We start from the raw sequence: 23,918 nt of genomic DNA on the forward strand, positions 1-23,918 counted from the left end.
ATCTGTACCCTGTAAGAAAATAAATGTCTTCACATCTCAGTCTTAAGTATTAAGACTGAAAAGTCTTAAGTCCTTATTCTGAGACCATATCCCAAAGTCTATCAGATCAGAGCAAATTATCAACTTTTCAATCAATCGTGCTACTTTAAATAAGACCAAAACTCTGCTCGGTATCCACAGTGTGCTCATTTAAAGCATGTACATTTCCAACAAGTCTTCTTGACCTGTGTACTTGCAGTGAAAATTAACATTCTATTTTAATTAATTACAAGAATACGCGGTGGCATTTTGAGCACCAGTTTTAATAATCTCCCCCTATTTAAATCCCCTCCCCTCTCATCCCAGGAATCAGTCCTATGAACTTTTATTGTAAAATTTTATTGTAAAATAAAATATTGTTAAAATTGAGCATGTGCGTCTTAAAATTAGGTGACCAAAACTATTCTCTGCATCCATAGTGTGGTGTAATTAAAAATGTGTACATTTCCAACAGGACCGCTTAACTTCTGCACTTGCAGTGAAAACTAACATTTTATTTTCATTAATTACAGGTATACCTGCCTGGTGGCTTTTTGTGCAATGGATTTTGATAATTTTCCACTATTTTAATAAACCATCTTTCTGTTCTTCCAAAGTGGGTAACTTCACATTTTTACTCGCTGTATTTCATCTGCCAACTTATCGCCCATTCACTCAACCTACCTATGAGCTTTTGCAGATATTTAATGTCCTTATCATAATTTACTTTCCACCTAACTTTGTATTATCTGCAAATGTAGCTGTTTTGCACTTGGACCTTTAATTTGTAATAAACATCATTTGTAGGTCACTTTAGACCTGCACTGGTCCCAGAGGCACTCATTCATCACAGCTTGTTAAGTTGTAAAATTTATGCTCCTAGTTTTGTCTCCAAGCAAAACTTTTATGTGGCACCTTATTAAATGCCCATAGGAAATTAAAGTATGCCATACCTAGTGAGTCCCTGTAATCTACCTTGCTAGTTACATCCTCAAATCATTCTTATACATTTAGAGTCATAGAGTCATACAGCATGGAAACAGGCCCTAGAGCACAACCTACCCATGCCGACCAACATGCCGCAGCTACACGTCCCATCTGACCACACTTGGTCCATTACCCTCTAAACCAGTCCTATCCAATTGTCAATGTTATGATAGTACCTGCCTCAACTACCTCCTCCAGTATCTTGTTGCTTATTCACACCGCCCTTTGTGTAAAACAGTTACCCCTCGGGTTTCCATTAAATGTTTCCCTCCTCATCTTAAACCGATGTCCTCTGGTTCTCAATTCCCCTACTGTGAGCAAAAGGCTCTGGACACTTACCCAATCTATTCCCAAATGAGTTCAGCAACATTTCTCTATCATAAAGTTATGTTGATTCTGGCTAATAATGTTCCTGTTTCTAAATGTTCTGTTATCAGAATGAATTTAGCAATGGCGTTATGTTTTGCAATGGTGTTATTTCTTTGCAATGGTGTTTCCTTTGCAATAGTGAGCATAACATCATTGCAACGAAAGTGCTCCATCACTGTTACTTGGGGAATTCCATGGTCACGCTGCTGGGCTGTGCAACTGGTACAGTTCCCCAAACCTCTTACTGCAATCAATCTTGTTATCAAGTGATCTCCCACTTGCCGTTGGTTAAGAATTTCTCTATTGTAAACATATGCCACTATTTATATATTTTTTATCAGTTATATGAATGTTTAGGTTTATTTTCTTTGGCAAACCATAGGAAAAATACATATAAAAGGGAGGAATTGAAAAAAAACAGATATAAATCAACAAAACAAAAATGCCATTTAAAAAAATGCATTTATTAGTAAAATTATTCAAATGTAGAAGACAATCATCGCGTTTATATATGGTACATCTGATCTTTTTAGATCGTATGCAAAACAAAGCTTTTCATTGTACCGTGGTCCACGTGACAATGAACCTCAATTTACACCGGATTTTATATTCTTTAATTCATTTTTTTAAATTTTACTTTGAGTATTGGAATTTAACAAGAGATTAATGTATCCATAGATATATTTGGCTGTCTAATGACGCAAGTTCATCTGAATGTAGTTGTTTGCCAAAAAAAAAAATAGTTTTCAGTAATAATTGTTTTATCTCCCTACAGTGCTGATGGTGATTTTGCCATTGTTCAAATGACCAAAGTCCTTTTGGAACATACAGGAAAAATAATCTGGACACCTCCAGCAATTTTCAAAAGCTACTGTGAAATTATTGTAACACATTTCCCATTTGATCAACAAAATTGTAGCATGAAGCTGGGAATCTGGACATATGATGGTACAAAAGTTTCCATATCCCCGGTATGTTTAAATCTTCATCAAAAATGTTGCCATTTGTATAATATTAAATGAAATTGAGCACTGTCTTTTCATGTGAAGCCTAACACCTCTTCTTCGGACAAACAATCCCCTCCCCCTCCCCCTCCCCTTGCTTTTCTCACCCCGCTCCCCCCCCTTCCCCCCTTCTCCTCGTTCCTCCTTCCTCCACTAAAAGTCAGTTAACCAGTTCCACAGTTTGTAACGATGTATCCCTCTTGATCACACTGTCCCTAGCCAACAATCGGCCTATCATGGAACCTCCCTTCTTCCACTCACCCCCCCCCCCCCCTCCCACAATCAGTCAGAAGAATGGTTCTGACTCAAAACATCACCTATCCATTTTCTCCAGGGATGCTGCCTGTCCCGCTGAGTTACTCCAGCACTTTGTGTCAACCTCATCTTCAGATATTGATATGGAAGGCCTTCATTACTTGTCCAAATGTCTATTCTTTAAACACCAGTCAAAATGTCTATTCTTAGTCTGTTTCTCTCAGTTACGCAGAATACTCATTTATTCTCTCCCACAAATGTTCCCAGGTTCCATGTGTCAGTGTGAAGTGACAATGGAATGATTGGGAGGGAAACTGGTCTGTGTGATGGACTGTGCTGCATCCACAATTCACTGCTATTTCTTTCAGTGTTGGATAGAACAGTTTCAAACCAAGTTAGTTGTAATGTGTCCTGATCATATTCATACATGTTTCCAGGTTGGGTTGTTGGATGATCACTGTACCCAGTGGGACCCATATCAGTTTCTCGGTCTTTCTAATTTTCTGCTCCTTAATGGAAGATCTATTGTATCCTTATTGGGAATGCTGCACTCCTTGCTCCATAGTTGTTGCACCAAACTTAGAAAACTTGATTCAGTGGTAGTTGTGAAAGGAAACTCCAATTTGGCAGAATGAAATGATAACTTAGCTTTAAGGTATTTTACACACTGAGTGGTGGAAGCATATAATAGATTGTCAGCGCACCGAGAAAGCTGAATACATCTGTTGTAACAAACTTAGAAAACTTGTTTAAGTGGGAGTTACAAAAGTAAATAGCCTTTGGCAGAATGAAGAGGGAGCTCCATGGAATATAACTTGGCCTATCCTTATAGCTCAGCAAAAGTCATGGAGCATTATTATTGCGGAAGTGGAGATGGTTGAGAGCTTCAAGTTCCTGGGCATAAACCTCACCAACACTTTGTCCTGTTGCCATAGAGGGAGTACAGAGAAGGTTCACCAGACTGATTCCTGGGATGGCAGGACTTTCATATGAAGAAAGACTGGATAGACTCAGCTTGTACACGCAAGAATTTACAAGATTGAGGGGGGATTTTATAGAAACTTAATTAACGTTGAGTAGTGCAAGATTGTTCCCAATCTGTCCCTTGAAGTTTAAGGTAGGGATCAGTCATGGATTTTTCAGGAGTGGTGAATCTGTGGAGTTAAGGTAGTTGGGTGTAGTAAATGTCTCAGTCAGCATTCATGTTGCGGAAGTGGAGATGGTTGAGAGCTTCAAGTTGCTGGGCATAAATCTCACCAACACTTTGTCCTGGTCTAATCACATTGATGCTATAACCAAGAAAGCTCACCAACATCTCCACTTTCTCAGAAACCAATGAAATTTGGTATCAATTTGGTATCTTATCAATTCCTGAAGATACACTTTAGTTTAGAGATACAGCGTGGAAACAGGCCCTTCGGCCCACCGGGTCTGCGCCGAACGGTGATCACTGCATATTAACACAATCCTACACACACACTAGGGACAATTTTTACATTTACCAAGCCAATTAATCTACCAACTTGTACGTCTTTAGAGTGTGGGGGGAAACCGAAGATCTCCGGCCTCGGGGAGAACGTACAAACTCTGTACAGACAGCACCCATAGGGTCTCTGGAGCTGCAAGCACTGTAAGGCAGCAACTCTACTGCTGCACCACCGTGCCACACTGTAGAAAACATACTATAGGATTCATTACAGCTTGGTTTGAAACTGAGACTACAAACAATTGCAGAGTTATGGATGCAGGCCAGTCCTTCACACAGCACAGCCTCCCAACCCCCCACCCCCATTGATTCTATCTTTACTTCAAGCTGCCTCGGGAAAAACATGCCAGCATAAACCAGGACCATTAACACCCTGGTCATTCCCTCTTCTCCTTCCTCGCATTGGCATGAAGATACTAAAGCTTGACAGTCCTCTTAACCATATAACCATATAACAATTACAGCACGGAAACAGGCCATCTCGACCCTTCTAGTCCGTGTCGAACACGTATTCTCCCCTAGTCCCATATACCTGCGCTCAGACCATAACCCTCCATTCCCTTCCCATCCATATAACTATCTCAATTTATTTTTAAATGATAAAAACAAACCTGCCTCCACCACCTTCACTGGAAGCTCATTCCACACAGCTACCACTCTCTGAGTAAAGACTCTTCACCAGATTCAGGAGCAGTTTCTTACCTGCTGTTATCAGACTATAAACTAAGAGTGATTTCTTGATCTCCCAACCTTCCTCATTGTGACACTTGCAGTTTATTATCTGCACTTTCTCAGTATGAGAAACACTGTAAAGCTTTAACACTGTATTCTGTTTTCTTTAGTACAATCAAGTCACACACTGTCCGTTGTACTTGTGCATGGTTTGATTGTACCCCTGTATGGTGTGATTTAACTCAACAGCACGCAAATCAAGTTGTTCACTGTATCTTGTTACACGTGACAATAACAAACCAATACCAATGTTCAGGCATATGTATTGTAGATGAAATTAAAGAGATAATTTCCTGCTTCGTGACACTAAATTCTCAAAGCTCATGGGGGACCTCCAGTGGCAGAACTGTGTAGCACAGCTTCAGAAAAGCTGAACTGTTCATATTTGCATCCATCGCTTCCATGGTGAATCCTTGATGTTCAGCTCTTCCCTGTCCTGTACACCTCCAACACCCCATGCATCCTCTAAAATGCGCCAAATGTCCAGAATGGAAGATGCTACACATCTGACCTTCTGCTTTGCCAATGCCACTCGTCATTGAGTCTGGCAGTGGGGCCCAGATGTATGATGAGAGGGGGAGGTCACATCTTACATTGGCCATCAGCTTAAGGTGGGGATAGGTGGTATTGGAAGTGCAACTCCGCTCCGTTAAGTGGATGGCCAGAGATAAGCTATTGTTATTTTATATTAAGGTTTTGAACTATTTGTTAGTGTTTAACTATCAGGGCTAAAAGCCCATGACAGGGTCAACCTGTTGAAGGCCGTCGGGACATTCCTTGGCTGGTTCTCCTATAGTACCATGCGCTGAGGCCTATTTGTGGCTCTGAAATTCTCAGCCTCATAGGCTTCCTTTCAAAGGCAGAAGGTCCATTAGTGCAGAGAAAAGTAAATCCAGGCAATGCCCGCACAACAGGTCAGGTCCAGAAAAGGTCACAAATTGCTGGAGTAACTCAGTGGGTCAGGCAACACCTCTGTTTTGGGCTGGCAAACTTCAGATTCAGATTCAATTTTAATTGTCATTGTCAGTGTACAGTACAGAGACAACGAAATGCATTTAGCATCTCCCTGGAAGAGCGACATAGCAAATGATTTGAATAAATAATAATAAGTGTCGGGGGGGGGGGGGGGTGGTGATTGGCAGTCACCGAGGTACGTTGTTGAGTAGAGTGACAGCCGCCGGGAAGAAGCTGTTCCTCGACCTGCTGGTTCGGCAACGGAGAGACCTGTAGCGCCTCCCGGATGGTAGGAGGGTAAACAGTCCATGGTTGGGGTGAGAGCAGTCCTTGGCGACGCTGAGCGCCCTCCGCAGACAAGGCTTACTTGTAAAGGGGAGGGGAGGAAGCTGGGAGAGAAGAGGAGCAGGGCAAAGCATGGCGAGTGATTGGTGGATATAGGTGATACAGTTGAGGGGGAATAATTATGTGATAGGCAGATTGTTGGAATAAAGCACAGAGATAAAAAGTAAAGTTGTGAAACAGACTGATTGAAAGTTGCAAATTTTGAAGCCAGAAGAGGGAGTGTAAAAGAAGGAAGAGGAGGAGAGAAATAGGAGGGAGTCCAGTTGTAACACAGGGTAGGGGTTGAAAAGGGGAGGGAATGGGAGAGAAAAGGGGGAAGGGTGGTTGTTGGAGTTCCGGGACAAGTTGATTGAATATTTTAACTATCCTCCAACATTCCTCCCATCCATCCCCTCATTTCCTTCTACTTAGGATTCTCCTTGGAAGTACCCGGTAATTATGATTAAAAAGCACGTGCCATTTTCATAACCAAAATGTTCAATATTTATTCATCCAAAAAAACAAGCCTGAGAAAGATGCTGATATTTTAGATTTTATACCAATCCTCCTTGCAAAGACACTCCTGTTTTTTTTTTAATCACATTAACTTGAAGAGATACTTATACCTTTTACATTTTATATCTTAAAATTGGCGTCTGAAAATTATATATCCGAAAGCACAGAGAAAATGCTATCATCTATTTTCTATTGTTTAATGATATATTTGAGAAAGTATTATTCTCAGCTACAATTTGCACTAAGAATAAATATCAGGGTAATATAACTCTCTTGGGTATTTTTGTATCTTGTAAGGTTGAATACAAAGTAGTTGCCAATATTGTGACCGTTAATATCTCAGCAAAATCCCTTTTTTCTATCAATCTACTGATTGATAGCGACAAGAAAATACAGTTCAGCGATTACTCTGTATCAGAAAAAAGTTCTTTATACAAAGTTGTTTAAATTATATATTTTATTAATACTTTAATAAGATTAAATGAATAACCTTAATTTTAGGCTATCTTAACCTACATTTGTCAACCATTATTATATAGTTAATTAAAGAACAAAACACATAGATTCCCAGGCTAATTAAAGTTAATCCAATTCAATAGCATTTTATAAAATCCTGTTTATAATGGCTAGGTAAATACACTATGAATCCCAGGTACATTACATGGATGCAACTTCTCTCCATAATATCAGTTATACTAATAAAAGGTGACATTTGTCACTGGTTGAAGTCTGCTGTAAGGCCTGTAGTCCAAGTTGAAACTGTCCGTTAACAAAATGATGTCACTTGTAGCCATGATCTTAATGGGTAGGCAGGTCAGAGAAATAGGTTTACTCCAGATAACAGACTCATCCTGCTCCTGGTATATCTACTATATTTTAGTATGAATTATTGAAAATAGAAACATTATTGTAGAAATTAACATCATACCTGAAACGGGGAAAGTGATAAATATATAATTTGGGTTATTTTCCCTGGCACGTCGGATGCTGAGGCAAGACCTGATGAAAATACATAATATTCTGAGAGGCATAGAGATACAGTCAAATCTTTTTTCCCAGGGTAGACATGTCAAAGACTAGAGGGCAGAGCTTTAAGGTGAGGGGGACAAAGTTTAAAGGAGATGTGTCGGGCAAGTTTGTTACACATTCTGTTTGTGGTTGGTGCCTGGCTGCCAAGGTTTATATGATAAGGGCATTTTGGAGGTGTTTAGTTAGGCACATGCATGTGCAGGGAATGAAGGGAATGAATCCCGTGCAGGCAGAGGGGTTTGTGGGGAACCAGGCATCATGATCGGCATAAACATCATGGTTGATGGAATAGGAACAAATGGAAAATGATCGTCAGGAATAAATGATCTAGTTCGAGCTGCACCAACCAGGAATGACATTTGACACATCATGAGTGGAGCCCCCCATTCTCCCTTCTTCTCCCACTGTGTTCCTATCTTAATCTAGCACAGCAAACACAAAGCTACAGCCCAAGGTCACTTACGTGGATAAAATGGAAACTCCTCTTTCACCTGTTTTTTTTAATCCTGTATTTACTCATCAGATAGCACCTGCTTTATGCAGTTGATCATAAAATAACAAATCTTTTGATCAAAAAAAGACACAAAATGCAGGAGTAACTCAGCGGGTCAGGCAGCATCTTTGGGGAACATGGGTTGGTGAATTTCGACTCGGGACCCTTCTTCAAACTGATTGTAGTAGGGAGAGTGGGGGAAAAACTGGAAGTGAAAAAAACCTGACAGGCGATAGAATACAGATGGTCGACATCCAGTGTAGATGTGGCATTGTGGTTGGCATGGGTAAGTTGGCCTGAAGGTCCCGTTTGCCTGTTTTTATGCTGTATTATATATGTGTATATGAGTCATGGAATCATACAGCATGATACCAGGTTCTTTGGCCCAACTTGCCCATGTTAACCAACATGCCCCATCTACACTAGTCCCACCTGTGTAGACTGTGTTTGGCCTATATCCTTCTAAACCTTTCTTATCCATGTACCTGTCCAAATATCTTCATATATGTATATATATAAATATATATTTATATTCAGTTGTTGATTTAACTTGATACATAATTACAATGTTCTGATTCCTTTTCAGGAAAGTGACCGTCCTGATTTGAGTACCTTTATGGAGAGTGGAGAATGGGTAATGAAAGATTACCGTGGATGGAAGCACTGGGTGTACTACACCTGCTGTCCTGATACTCCTTACCTGGACATCACCTACCACTTCATCATGCAACGCATCCCTCTGTATTTTGTTGTGAATGTCATCATTCCTTGTCTGCTCTTTTCATTCTTAACCGGATTAGTATTTTACTTGCCAACTGATTCAGGTATGACAAGAATATTTGAAGGTAGTTGATATATTTTGCAGTTATTGCAGGGAATATCTCATTCCATTCTAAAATGCAAATTTGAGATAGTTCCAATTTCCGATTACTTATAGACACACAGTGCTGGAGTAACTCAGCGGGTCAGGCAGCATCCCTAAAGAACATGGATAGGTGACGTTACGGGTCCAGGCTGAATTGTCACCTATCCATGTTCTCTAACGATGCAGCCTGACCCACTGAGTTACTCCAATACTTTGTGTATTTTTTTGTAAACTAGCATCTGCAGTTCCTGGTTTCCACTCTCTGATTAGTAATGTTCTTGTCTTCGGTGTTCCTTAATTTTCTGTGTGTTTTTCACAGGTTTTTACAAATCTATCTTTTAGGCTCTCCGCAGCAGTCCTTTAGTGATCTCTGTCAAACAATATATAATTCCGCGGCATTTTAGTAAAATAGATTCAATGCAATTTGGTTTGAATTTCGCATTCACTCACTTTCTCTACTGGTGTTAACCATTGTTCCTCCCCTTCTTACCCACATTCTTCTGTGAACTTATCCTCGTGCTCTCTCATGTTCCTTACTCGCATTCCCATAATTTTATGTATAACCATATAACCATATAACCATATAACAATTACAGCACGGAAACAGGCCATCTCGACCCTTCTAGTCCGTGCTGAACACATAATCTCCCCTAGTCCCATATACCTGCGCTCAGACCATAACCCTCCATTCCCTTCCCATCCATTTAACTATCCAATTGATTTTTAAATGATAAAAACGAACCTGCCTCCACCACCTTCACTGGAAGCTCATTCCACACAGCTACCACTCTCTGAGTAAAGAAGTTCCCCCTCATGTTACCCCTAAACTTCAGTCCCTTAATTCTCATGTCATGTCCCCTTGTTTGAATCTTCCCTACTCTCAGTGGGAAAAGCTTTTCCATGTCAACTCTGTCTATCCCTCTCATCATTTTAAAAACCTCTATCAAGTCCCCCCTTAACCTTCTGCGCTCCAAAGAATAAAGCCCTAACTTGTTCAACCTGGGAATTATATCCATTCCTTTCCATATCCTTCCATGAACTCCTCCTCATTCCCATTTCCTTTCCACTCACATTCCCATAATTGAATGTAAGCCATCTTTACTCCTAAGCTACTTCATGTATCTCACCTTTATTCCTAGACTTTCTGATGTGCCACACATCCACTCTCCCGTCTATCTCATGTTCACTCCCACATTCCTTTTCTTGTTTTGTGCCTAAACCCATTCCCATATACCTCGCATTCATCTTCTCATTCTGCCACGCATTCCGCTACATTTTTTTTGTTGAGGATAAAGAATATTTTAAAATATTTTACTATATTTTGCCGTAATTGCAGGGAAATTTTCACTCCATACTATCAGAAAGTGTAAAATGCAAATTGAGATTGTTCCAATTTTTGATTTGTTATGTGCTTTCTCCTTGCCTTCTGTTGACATTTGTTGTGTTCAAAGTTGGGTTTCACTTGCCTTCTCTCCAGTTTTTAACCATTGTCCCGCCCCCTTTTTTCCATATCCTTTCATGAACTCGTCCTCATTCCCATTCTCTTTCCACTCTCATTCCCATTATTTCATGTATGCCATCTTTGCTCCTGGGCTCCGTGGTGTATCTCACCTTCATTCCTAGACTCAATGGTTCACTGGTATTGTCACATGTATGGTGGAATTATGTAAGACAATAAACAACAGGTGCAGGAGTAGGCCATACGGCCCTTAGAGTCAGCACCGCCATTCACTGTGATCTTGGCTGATCATCCACAATCAGTACCCTGCTCCTGCCTTCTCCCCATATCCCTTGACTCTGCTATCTTTAAGAGCTCTGTCCAACTCTCTCTTAAAAGCATCCAGAGAATTGGCCTCCACTGCATTCTGAGGCAGAGAATTCCACAGATCCACAACCCTCTGTGTGAAAAAGTTTTTCCTAATTTCCGTTCTAAATGGCTTACCCCTTATTCTTAAACTGTGGCCCCTGGTTCTGGACTCTCCCCAACATTGGGAACATGTTTCCTGCCTCTCGCGGGCTTAAACCGTTAATAATCTTACATGTCTCATTAAGATACTCTCTCATGCTTCTAAATTCCAGAGTATACAAGCCCAGCCGCTCCATTCTATCAACATATGACAGTCCCGGGAATTAACCTCATGAACCTATGCTGCACTCTCTCAATAGCAAGAATGTCCTTCCTCAAATTTGGAGACCAAAACTGCACACAATACTCCAAGTGTGATCTCACTAGGGCCCTTTACAACTTCAGAAGGACCTCTTTGCTCTTATACTCAACTCCTCTTGTTATGAAGGCCAACATGCCATTCGCTTTCTTCACTGCCAGCTGTACCTGCATGCTTACTTTCAGTGACTGATGAACAAGGATCCCCAGATCTCATTGTACTTCCCATTTTCCCAATTTGACACCATTCAGATAATACAATACAATACAATACCGTTTATTTGTCATTTGAACCTCACATGAAGTTCAAACGAAATTTGGTTTCTGCAGTCATGCAAGAAAATAACCAAGACACACACCAACACAATTTACACAAACATCCATCACAGTGAATCTCCTCCTCACTGTGATGGAAGGCAAAGTCTTGTCTCTCCCCTGCTCTCCATTCCTCTCCCAAAGTCAAAGCCCCCGGCGGGCGCTAGCAAGTCCCACGGCCACTTAAAGCCGCGCCGGGCGATGTAAGGCCCTGCTCCGGGTCCCGATGTTGGAGCCCCCGGCGGGCGCTAGCAAGTCCCGCGGCTGTTTAAGCCGCGCCGGGCGATGTAAGGCCCCGCTCCAGGTCACTTACAACCCCGCAATTCGGGCGGGAGAAGTTACTGCTGCTGGTGCTCCGTGAAGCAGTCTCCCACCGGGGACCCGCGAGCTCCCGGTGTCACCATCCACCGGAGTCGGGTCGCAGCAGCGCGCCACCACAGCTCTCCACGCTCCGAAGCCGGCCAGCTCCACGATGGTAGGTCCGCAGCTCCGCCGGCTCCGTCACTTGAGCTGTCGTTCCGGTTGGAGGCCGCTCCACGGCGCTAGGCCCCAACGGCAACGGAGACCCAACAGGGAAAAGGTCAGGTCCCCGTCCACAGGGAAGAGATCTAAAAGTTTCCTACGTGGGACCTTATCAAATGCTTTCTGAAAGTCCAGATACACTACATCCACTGGCTCTCCCTTGTCCATTTTCTTAGTTACATCCTCAAAAAATTCCAGAAGATTAGTCAAACATGATTTCCCCTTCGTAAATCCATGCTGACTCGGACCGATCCTGTTACTGCTATCCAAATGTGCCGCTATTTCATCTTTTATAATTAACTCCAGCATCTTCTCCATCACCAATGTCAGGCTAACTGGTTTATAATTCCCTGTTTTCTCTCTCCCGCCTTTCTTAAAAAGTGGGATGACATTTGCTACCTTCTTTTACATACAATTCAGTGACAATCCTACAACACATTAGGCATAAACATACCAAGTAATATCCACTCTCCAATAGATCTCATGTTCACTCCCACATTCTTTCTCTTGTTTCGTACTTAAACCCTCTCTCACATACCTCATATTCACCTATATTCACCCTTGCAGTGCGCTATGTATTGTACTTTAATTCCCTGTTTTCGTCAAATTATTTATTTTTTGTTGCACCATCAAAGGATAACATAACCTGTCTCTTTCTTCATACCATTATTGATGAGCTTTCTCTCCTACGGTTATAATCTCCATGAGGTTTGCTTGTGCTCTTTACCTGTAGTACAGACTCCTTCATTGATTTGTTTTCCTGATCTCACTTCAGCCCATATTCGTTCCATCAATTTAAAAATACTCCCTCGTCTCATTGTAAATACATTCACAAATGGGAGAGGTTTTTCTTGTTGTGACTTCACATGTATTTTATACAGCTCTGGTCTTTCTTTTTCTTGCAGGTGAAAAAATGACTTTGAGTATTTCTGTTTTGCTGTCTCTGACTGTGTTCCTTCTGGTTATTGTTGAGCTGATTCCTTCAACTTCCAGCGCTGTGCCATTGATTGGCAAATACATGCTTTTTACAATGATTTTTGTCATCAGTTCCATCTTCATTACTGTTGTTGTAATTAATACTCATCATCGCTCTCCAAGTACACATACAATGCCGTACTGGGTACGGAAGGTGAGTCATCTTTCATGTACTAACAAGCAGCGTGTCGGAAGTAACATTTAGAGCTAGGAAACATAGGTACCATAGACAACCATTTATGAACTTAATTTATCACAAGGCATCAAAAGAGACAATGATTTGAGCAAGAATTTGTAATATGATATAACAATACAACTAAAAGTTTGATTTCATTGTTATACATTTCAACACTGGAACTCCGGTAATATAGCGCAGTGTTGTTGGGCTCTTGGCTTGAGGCAGGAGAGCCATCTTCACTGCAGCTCCTCCAGGCAAAATGATTTTTTACGTTGGCTAATTAACTAGAGTACATTGAAGAAACTATTGATTGAGTGCACAAACAAAGGTATTCATGATGATAAGCAAGACACAAAGTACTAGATTAACTCAGCAGGTCAGGCAGCTTCTCTGAAGGGCCTGTCCTCCACAAATGCAGCCTAACCTAGGTATGTTACAATACTTACCTTCAGCGGCGCAGCAGTTCTGCCACTGGACGTGTGCAGGACTTTGGCGCATTTGAGGGGGGGGAGGGATTAAAATGCCGTTTTCTCCTGCCTGTCCGAGATATATTTTCTTGGCCTGCCAGCTCTGCAGAAAAATCGTTCCGACTTTCGTTCTCGGAAGTTTAAAAAAAAAAATTGCGGGATAATTTAATCGCTGGAGTAAAATAAAACGGCGACTTCTAATGCCGTCAACGCCGACAAGGGGATGGATCTCATGTAGGGGACAAAACATAATATAAGTTGTGTATTTTACATATAAACTTGCTTCTTAGGATGACTTTAATCAACATTTTCTTGGTGAAAATGTGATTTTGGCCCCATACGAACTGGCAGTGTTTTTCCTGCCGATATGGGGGTTTAAATTCACTACAATCGCAACGTTCCAATCGATTGCGTTCCACAAAAACCCACTCGCAAGATGATTAAAATGGCCATTAATTTACGGGAATTAAACATTAAATTCCTTCCATTTGGCCTATAAATTCATGACGATGAGATTTAAAAATCATGTTATATTGTGAATTCTTGTGTGAATGTTATTTGCACACTTAGGCTATTTAAAAATGTTAACCTTTTCTTAAGAAATGGATAGATGTTTAGATTTAGTAATTGAATTTTGTAATTAGCTACAATTAGGTAACTAACTAATTATATGCTTTAATTTCAGGTCATCCAAGTAAGATTGTTTCATATTTGTTTCAGAATGCTTCAATCTACAATAACTGAAATTTTCTTTCAGTTCTCTTAATTTTTAAGAAAGTTATGGGCTTTTGACTGTCCTCGATCACAGCTTTTGTGTTGTCAATGGAAAAGCAATAGGGAACAAGATGCTAATTTCCGAATATGAAAATGGCCATAACGTTTTTAATACTGAAGATATGAAAGTGAATTAGGTGTCAAATTAAACTTCATTTTATGCTTTATCTGATGAGATAAATTGCAGACTTGATTTTTAAAATCTCAAAATGTTGTAACATTGCTACCTAACCCACTGAATTACTCCGGCACACTGTGTTTTGCTCAAGATTCCAGCATCTGTAGTTCCTTGTTTCTTTATGTTCTTGAGAATTTAGTTTAGAACCTACAGAGCAGCGACAGTACAATGCTCAGCTATTTGTGCATGAACAGTATTATTGTGTGAAGCCCTGAGTACACATGGTGTGATTGGAGACCATCATGAGAGAGAATACATTCTGTGTGGACTTGTAATTCAGAAAATCTGAAGCAGCATCCACTTAGTTTAGTTTTAGTTGAGAGATACAGCATGGAAACAGGCCCTCAGCCCACCGTACCTGCCCTGATCACCCGTACTCCAGTTCTAGTTCGATCCTACACAGTAGGGACAATTTATGGAAGCTAAGTAACCTAGAAACCTGTACGTCTTTGGAATGTTGAAGGAAACCAGTGCACCCGGAGAAAACCCACGCAGGTTACAGGGAGAACATACAAACTCTGTACAGACAGCACCAGTAGTCAGCATTGAACCCGGGTCTCTCTGGCACTGTATCGTTGCTCCACCGTGCTGCCATCGTGTGTAGGATAGGAATAGTTCCCAGCTAAGTGCATGCACATTCGGACATCCTATTCTTTATTTTTGCGTTGCGAGCAACTCCTTGAACTGGGTCACATCCCATCAGCTTAAACCAGCCATCAAATTCAAGCAGATGCTCTGATTGAATTTGAGAAGAATAGCAAAGGAAATGTGAGGTGTTGAGATTCTACTTTCTGTGTTGTAAATTTTAAAGAGCAGTTTTAGAAACATAGAAACATAGAAAATAGGTGCAGTAGTAGGCCATTCGGCCCTTTGAGCCTGCACCACCATTCAATATGATCATGGCTGATCATCCAACTCAATATCCTGTTCCTGCCTTCTCTCCATACCCCCTGATCCCTTTAGCCACAAGGGTCACATCTAACTCCCTCTTAAATATAGCCAATGAACTGGCCTCAACTACCTTCTGCGGCAGAGAATTCCAGAGATTCACCACTCTCTGTGTGAAAAAAGTTTTCCTCATCTCGGTCCTAAAAGATTTCCCCCTTATCCTTAAACTATGACCCTTTGTTCTGGACTTCCCCAACATCGGGAACAATCTTCCTGCATCTAGCCTGTCCAACCCCTTAAGAATTTTGTAAGTTTCTATAAGATCCCCCCTAAATCTTCTAATTTCTAGCGAGTACAAACCGAGTCTATCCAGTCTTTCTTCATATGAAAGTCCTGACATCACAGGAATCAGTCTGGTGAACCTTCTCTGTACTCCCTCTATGGCAAGAATGTCTTTCCTCAGATTAGGAGACCAAAACTGTACGCAATACTCCAGGTGTGGTCTCACCAAGACCCTGTACAACTGCAGTAGAACCTCGCTGCTCCTATACTCAATTTTTTATGAGGTTTGCTGCCTTAATGCATTAAACACTTGAGCTAAAATACATGATGTTGTATCAAGACCTGGTCAGCACAGTGGTGCAGCGGTAGACTACATGTGCTGTCTGTACGGAGTTTGCATGCTCTCACTGTGACCTCCAGGTGCTCCAGCTCCCTCCCACATTCCAAAGACATGCAGGTTTGTAGGTGAATTGGCCTCTGTAAATTGTCTTTAGTGTGTCGGATAGAACTGGTGTACGGGTGATCGTTGGTCGGCGTGGAATCGGTGGGTCAAAGACTAAACTAAACTATCTCTAAACTAAACTAAGATCTGTTCAAAGGTAGGGAAATAGGCCCTGACCACCCAACAATATGTCGTCATACTCATCAGCAGGAGGCAGGCTTATTACATGTTTGCCAACTTTAAAAAAAGAACTAAAACTGTATGTCTGGAAGATATGATGGGTTGAACACCTATTTAACTTAAATTGAGAATGAGTCCATGTCTCTCGCTCTGACAGGTTGGCTTCAGTTTTGATATTATCAATTTGACTTAAGCCAGATCTTTCCCAGCAATGACATATGCATGGAGTGCCATGAAGGCTAGTCATCTGCATCATTCACATGCTTGGTGTCCCTTCAGGCAACCCCTGCTTTATGGCCTTTTGGGTTACAAAAATTCTACTTACAGAATTCACAAAGCACTACCACAGAATTCTACCTTATAGAATTCACAAAGCAAAAAGTACTCAAAAGTTGACATGAGGAATAAAATCACAAATAGCATAATTTTGATTTAACCCCCATTTCTTGATGAAGACACAGATAATGCAGGGTTTATATTATGGAAAAGTCACCACAATGCCTGTTTTCCAGCACCCCAGTCACATAATATGATGGGGGGGGGGGGGTCCCTTATATTTATAGATATGGAAGTTACTTTCATCTGTACTGTTGCTCTATGTGCTGCTCCATATTTTCATTACCATATTGCCCCTTCCATAGTCTTTTTACTAGGATGAGTAATGCTGAGTCTGGGATGAGTCCCAATATTTCTCAGTTCATTATTGGAAATGCTGAAGCTTCACCAGAAATGCTGCATCCTTGCCAATAATCAGTCTCCTTCCCTGGCCACTGTCTCGGGATGAAGCAGACTATTTGCAATAGAGGCCATCCCTGGGTTGTGAACAGGTTCTGTTTTTAACAGATGTCCGTAAATCGGAAAATACATGAAAACACTCAATATGGTAACCATTATAAGGAATGGTGCTGATTAGAGCCAATTAACAAACATTTAGTTAGGTCTTCCTCAGCAAAGTTACAAAGGTGCAGAATCAGGATGTCCCACTCTGAAAAGCTGGTTTCAACGGCCTTAAATTGTCTGCTGTTAAATGATTTAATAGAGTATCTTGCAAAAGTATCATGGAGCCATAAAGTGTGGAAACAGGCTCTTTGGCCCAGCTTGCCGACGTTGACCAAGATGCCCATCCACACTAGTTCCACCTACCTGCGTTTGGCCCATATCCCTTTAAACCTATCCTATCCATGTACCATGTATCAAAAGAAGCAATTGCTTGCCACTTTCTATTTCGTGGCCTTGCATGGTTAAACAGGCAGTCTGTGTGCTTAAGAGACACTGGTGTGTGCTTGCAGTGGGGGGGTTGTAGTGTTTTTTTCATGATTGGTTCTTGGTTGAATTGATTGATATTTATGGAAACGGATTCATATCTTTATGGGGTGTCCATAACTCAGGCAGTCGTAGAGGAGGGCATGTACTTAGGTTGAGTTTAAAATCCCATATCCTCTCTATCACAGTGACATCTGCCGAACTACCCAGTTCAACTTGAGTAGGTTAACCTATGGTGAGCATTAGTCGGCACTGGGCCTGTGCTCGCTGGAGTTTAGAAGAATGAGGGAGGACCTCGTTGAAACATACAGAATTGTGAAAGGCTTGGATAGAGTGGATGTGGATAGGATGTTTCCACTAGTGGGAGAGTCTAGGACTAAAGGTCATAGCTTCAGAATTAAAGGACGTTCTTTTAGGAAGGAGATGAGAAATTTCTTTTGTCAGAAAGAATCTATGGAATTCTTTGCCACAGAAGGCTGTGGAGACCAAGTCAGTGGATATTTTTTGGGGTAGAGATAGATAGATTCTTGATTAATATGGGTGTCAGAGATTATGAGGAGAAGGCAGGAGAATGGGGTTAGGAGGGAGAGTTATGATTGAATGATGGAGTAGATTTGATGGGCCGAATGGCCTGCTTCTACTATTCCTTATGACCTTATGACATGACCTTATGAGTAAGCCCTGCTTACACCTGTTTAACATCCAAAGCCAACAGTTCCAATGCTTTTCTGACTGCCTTTTTTTTTTAAATCATTGAACGGTTCATTCTAACTCAAGGTTAGAAACTTCCAAAGGTTTCCCTTTGATACCCAGGTCCTGATCAGCTCCACCCTTGCCCCTTCAACAAACAATTTCTGCTGGTTCTCCAATTGTTCCGGTGTAAAATTCCTATTATCTTTAAATCCCTTTATGAAGGATGTGCTCACTTTCTCCATGAACAATTTTTGCTGACAACTTTTCACAGCTTTGACCCAGATATTGTCCTTCCTTGGCACTAACAGGATGCCTTCAGTTAACTATGCCCCACACTCTCGAAACTCTCAACTTAATCATTTTGCTCCTCCTTTGAGGTTTTTCTGAAAACCTTTTCAAACAATCTTTCTGTTCCTTCTCCTAATCTACCCTTTTTATAAATTAGTATCTATTCTTTCATCTGACACTTGTGAGTATTGTTAAATATACATTCAATGTATATATTCAATGCCACTATATAAATGCAAGTTGCTGTTGAGACATTGTTTGTTACAACATAATATCGTTCACCAATTTTATTTATAACTTTTTATTATGTAATTTTGTTTTACAGATTTTTATTGATACTATACCCAATGTCATGTTCTTCTCAACAATGAAGCGAGCAGCTAAGGAGAAGCAAGATAAACAGATATTTACTGAGGACATTGATATATCGGATATTTCTGGAAAGCAAGTATCAGGAGGTGCAGTTTTCCATACACCTTTAATTAAAAATCCAGATGTCAAAAGTGCTATTGAGGGAGTCAAATATATTGCAGAGCACATGAAGTCTGATCAGGAATCAAACAATGTAAGTTATTTGCATTCTTAATATATATTTAAATCTTATTTGTAATGGTTGCTCTCTCCTAGTACAGTCCTAAGATTTTGTACAGCCTGCCACGGCACCTAAATGGTCCTAATCAAAGTCATAAATTACGTCCCGGATGACTGTAATTTTCATCCCCCTTGCTGACCACTGCTACAAGGTGGGCCAGACTGTTTGGAGTCTCACTATTTATTTGAGCTTGGGGTGAGCTTCTCCCTCATATCCCCTTCATCAATAACTCAACGTGAAGCCTATGAGACAATTGCCGACAGCATCCCCCTTCAATGTCTATCTTCTGTGGTCCAGCTGAACAAGACTACTCTCGCAGAACTTTGATTCATAGTCACAGAATCCTTTTCAAGGCTTCTCTTTCTGTCCTCAACACTGTTACTTCTGGAGTTCCCCAGAGACCTATCCAAGCACACATGCTATTCTGCATTTAGGCAAAGCTTCACATTAAAATACAGCACAAGCTTCACATGTACCTACCATTTCTCATGAGCCCTTCACTATCACCTCGCTGTAAAGATGGCTTCCAATATCTCTCACCATATGAACATAAATCCTTGATTATTAAACATTGGAATATTGATAAGAATATCAATTCCATACCATAAATCAATTTCTTCAGATCAATTTCATCCCTCTTCCTAACCACTGCCAAAAGGTGAATCAGACTGTTTGCAGTATCAGTATTTATTTGATCATGGGGTGAGCTTCTCCTCCATATCCCCTCCATCAGCAGTAAAACTGCCTTCCTCCATCTTCACCAATATTCTTCAGCCTTAGCTCTTCAAATACTGAAACTGTTATCCATGTTCCTACTTCCAAACTCAATTAATCCAATGCTATTCTGGTTATCCTGACTGGCTTCCCAACTTCTACCTTCAATAAACTCAAGTGTCTTTGTAATGTATTCATACATATTCATGTAAATGTTAATGAGTTGGTGTTCAATATAAGCTGGGAATGTTGGGTAATAAACCTCTCTCGTGATCCAGGCAACCAGCGTGTAAGTTGTTATTCATTCTGCCGGAATATAACAAAATTGGCGACGAGGATGGGATAGAGTTTGTGAACTCATCCTTTGATTGATTGATTGATTGATTGATTCCTTTAAATACAGTGCAGGACAGTTTTGTAACATGCAGTATTGTTTAACATTTTAAACAGTAAATACGGAGTTGTGTCGCAGTTGTTTGCTAGCTGGACACGACAGGCCGCAGATCCTTCTATGCAGGGGACTGTAGTTTAAAACAGCAGCTGTACAAATCGGCGAGAGTTTGTCAGGCTATCTCTATGCTGTGTTTATGTGGCAAGATGTCATCCTTGAGATTGTATAACATTTTAGACTGAGTTTCTTTTGTCAAGTTCCTTACGCTGTATAGTCTTTGTACAGCTAAGTTTTAGGTGAATTGTTACACCAGATCAGACAGGAAATCGTGGTTTTTGAACAGACTTTAAAAAAATGAGAACGACACGATGGCAGCGTCCACGGGCTACATCGGAAATCTCGGCACTTTTGACAAGAGTAGAGAGCCGTTCAGCTCCTATATGGAGAGAGCAAATATGTTTTTCACAAAGATCGTGAGCAGAATCGTGAATCTCCATGCACCCATAAAGGCAAAAGACGTGCCATTCAATGACATAATGAAGAAGTTGGAGGAGTACTTCAACCCAAAGCCTCTGGAAATTGCAGAAAGCTATAAATTTGGCACTAGAAACCAGAAGCAAAATGAGACAATCAATGAGTACATTGTTGCCTTGAAAAACGTAACTTTGCACTGTAAGTTTGGAACCTTTCCCAGACGCGCACTACGCAACAGACTTGTTTGTGGTCTAGTGGATGAACAAATTCATGCAATGCAAATTCATGCAATTCAGAAAGCACGCAAGATTGCTACCACAATGGAGATGGCATCAAAGAATGCTCGTGAGTTTCGTCCACCACGAACTGCAGTGGCCATTTACAGTCACAATGGCCAAACCAAGAGGTGCTAAACCAAAACCAAAGTATGGCCGGGAGCCGAGTTCAGCCAGTTGTTACCGTTGCAACGGAAATCACTCTTCCCAATTTTGTCAGTTCATAATGGCCAAGTGCTATAACTGCCAGAAGAAAGGCCATATCGCCTCAGCATGTCGGGCCAAGCTTAAAACAGGAAACCAACAATCTGTGGGAAACAAGCGACAACATCAGAGAGGAGTTCACAACTTGGAGATGAACCCAGATGGAAATGAACATGGGTTGTACATCATTTATGCAACCAACATCGATAAGCCTACAACCAGCCAAGGCAAGGACTTTCGAACGAAACTATTGATTAATGAACAGTTAATCGATATGTGTATTGACACGGCAGCAGATTGTTCGGTCATGAGTAAAGACCTGCACGAAACAAAGTTCCCACAAATACCATTGTTTCAGAGTAAAGTCAAGCTGAGAACCTACTCGGGCGAAGTTTTGGAGACATGTGGACAAATGAACTGTAAAGTTCATCATAATGGTCAGTCGGTAACACTTCCCATCATAGTGGCCAGCTACAGAAATAAACCAATCCTCCTTGGAAAGGATTAGCTGAGTAGAATAGACTGAAAGAACATTTTCAGCGTCGATTTGTCCAAATCACGTCTTGAAAACGTCATAAGCAAACATGCAAACATTTTTGCCGACAATTACATGGGAATAACATGGTACTCTGCACACATTCGACTTAAGAAAGATGTGAGACCTGTGTATTGTCGACTAAGACCTGTACCATATGCACTAAAGCAACAAGTGGAGGAAGAACTCGACAAGTTAGAGCGTAATGGAGTACTCGTGAAGACAGACCAGAGTAACTGGGCAACGCCAATTGTGGCCGTACCCAAGGCCGACAAAACTGTTCGACTATTTGGTGACTACAAAGTCACAATCAACCAAGCCGTTGATGACGAACAATATCCGTTACCAACTTCGCAAGATCTGTACGCAGAACTTAGCGGAGCAAGAGTCTTCACTAAACTGGATTTGTCTCACGCTTACGCCCAACTCAATGTCGACAAGGAGAGTCAACAGTACTTGACTATCAACACACATAAGGGCTTGTATTCATATACAAAGCTGCCCTATGGTGTGAAATCCTCCCCGAAAATGTTTCAGTCTGTCATGGACAAAATGTTACAAGGCATTCCGCACTGTGTGTGCAACCAGGATGACATACTGATATTCACAGAGGGCATGGTAGAACATCTGGAAATCCTCGAGCAAGTTCTCACACGACTCAACTGCCACAATGTCAAACTGCGACAAAGTAAATGTGCATTTGCACGGTCAGAGGTGGTCTACCTTGGACTCAAAGTAGACGCCAACGGACTTCGCCCTGTGAAGGCGAAAGTTGAAGCAATAGTGAATGCTCCAAAACCCAACAATGTGTCAGAGCTACGATCATTCCTTGGGATGGTGCAGTTCTATGCACGATTCCTTCCAGATTTAGCAACTGTGTTAAAGCCGCAACATCATCTGCTACAAAAAGAAGTGAAATGGACTTGGGGAAAGGAGCAGCAACGTGCATTTGACATCTGCAAGGAAAACTTGACAAGTGACAAACTCCTTGTTCACTACAATACGACACGCAAGTTGAAACTTGCTTGTGATGCTTCGTTAGGGTGTAGGTGCAGTGATCTCCCACGTAATGAATGACGGACAGGAAAAGCCTATTGCTTTTGCATCCCGCACCCTATCACCGAGTGAACGCAATTATGCACAAATAGAAAAGGAAGCATTCAGCATCGTGTTTGGAATCAATAAATTCCATCAGTTTCTTCTTGGCAGACCATTCACCCTAGTGACTGATCACAAGCCACTACTAGTGATACTTGGTCCCAAGTCAGCTATACCTTCCATGGCAGCATCAAGGATGCAGCGCTGGGCAATTTTGCTGTCCATGTATGACTACAAGGTTGAGTACAGAAGCTCCAAGTGCAATGCTGTTGCAGATGTGTTGTCCTGTTTGCCCCATGAGATCTCTGGCGTGGGAAGTGAGAACTCAATCCACACACTGCAAGTTGTAGATGAAGACTTTCCAGTGACAGAAACAGAGAAAGACACTGTACTGAAGTGGGTGTATGAACAGACATTGAACGGTTGGACTGAAATCGATAGTGTATTGAACTCAGTTCTGAACTCAGAGCTGAAGCCTTTCCATAATCGACACCATGAATTATCATGTGAGCAGGGATGCAATAAGTGGGGTTACAGAGTGGTTGTACCAGAGTCTTTGACAAACAAAATTATGAATGAACTTCATGCCGAACATTCTGGCATAATAAGAATGAAGTCAATTGCCAGAGGTTTTGTGTATTGGCCTGGTATTGACAATGACATCGAGTCACCGGTGAGCAAATGTAGCGTCTGCCAAAATTGCCAGAGTAAACCACCAAAAACACCACTGCAACCCTGGTCATGGCCAATTAGACCTTTTCAGAGAGTTCATGGAGATTTTTGCGAAAAGGGTAATGATCACTTTCTGGTACTAGTAGATGGTCATTCCAAATGGATTGAGGTTTAGCATATGGGGTCAAGCACTACTACTGAGCATACCATAGATGAGTTTAGATCCATTTCTGCAAGCCATGGTTTACTGATTCTGATAACGGGCCTCAGTTTCGTTCAGAACGGTTGAAAGAATTCATGCAGTGGAATGGTGTAAAACAGA

At 41.3% G+C, this 23,918-nt stretch overlaps 1 protein-coding gene across 5 annotated transcripts in view; it reads left to right on the forward strand.

Annotated features, from left to right (window-relative positions):
• The window catches only part of chrna1 (cholinergic receptor, nicotinic, alpha 1 (muscle)), a 37,636-nt gene that overhangs the window by 10,803 nt on the left and 2,915 nt on the right, over positions 1 to 23,918 (forward strand). For all 5 annotated transcript variants that reach the window (XM_055637937.1, XM_055637940.1, XM_055637936.1 and 2 more), the window contains 4 exons: positions 2,150 to 2,345; positions 8,754 to 8,991; positions 12,939 to 13,162; positions 18,967 to 19,206. In XM_055637937.1, coding sequence (XP_055493912.1) covers positions 2,150 to 2,345; positions 8,754 to 8,991; positions 12,939 to 13,162; positions 18,967 to 19,206 — 898 coding nt within the window. The remainder of the gene's footprint in view (positions 1 to 2,149; positions 2,346 to 8,753; positions 8,992 to 12,938; positions 13,163 to 18,966; positions 19,207 to 23,918) is intronic.

Source organism: Leucoraja erinacea, chromosome 7 (genome assembly GCF_028641065.1).
Source record: "Leucoraja erinacea ecotype New England chromosome 7, Leri_hhj_1, whole genome shotgun sequence".
Classification (NCBI taxonomy): Eukaryota; Metazoa; Chordata; class Chondrichthyes; order Rajiformes; family Rajidae; genus Leucoraja; species Leucoraja erinaceus.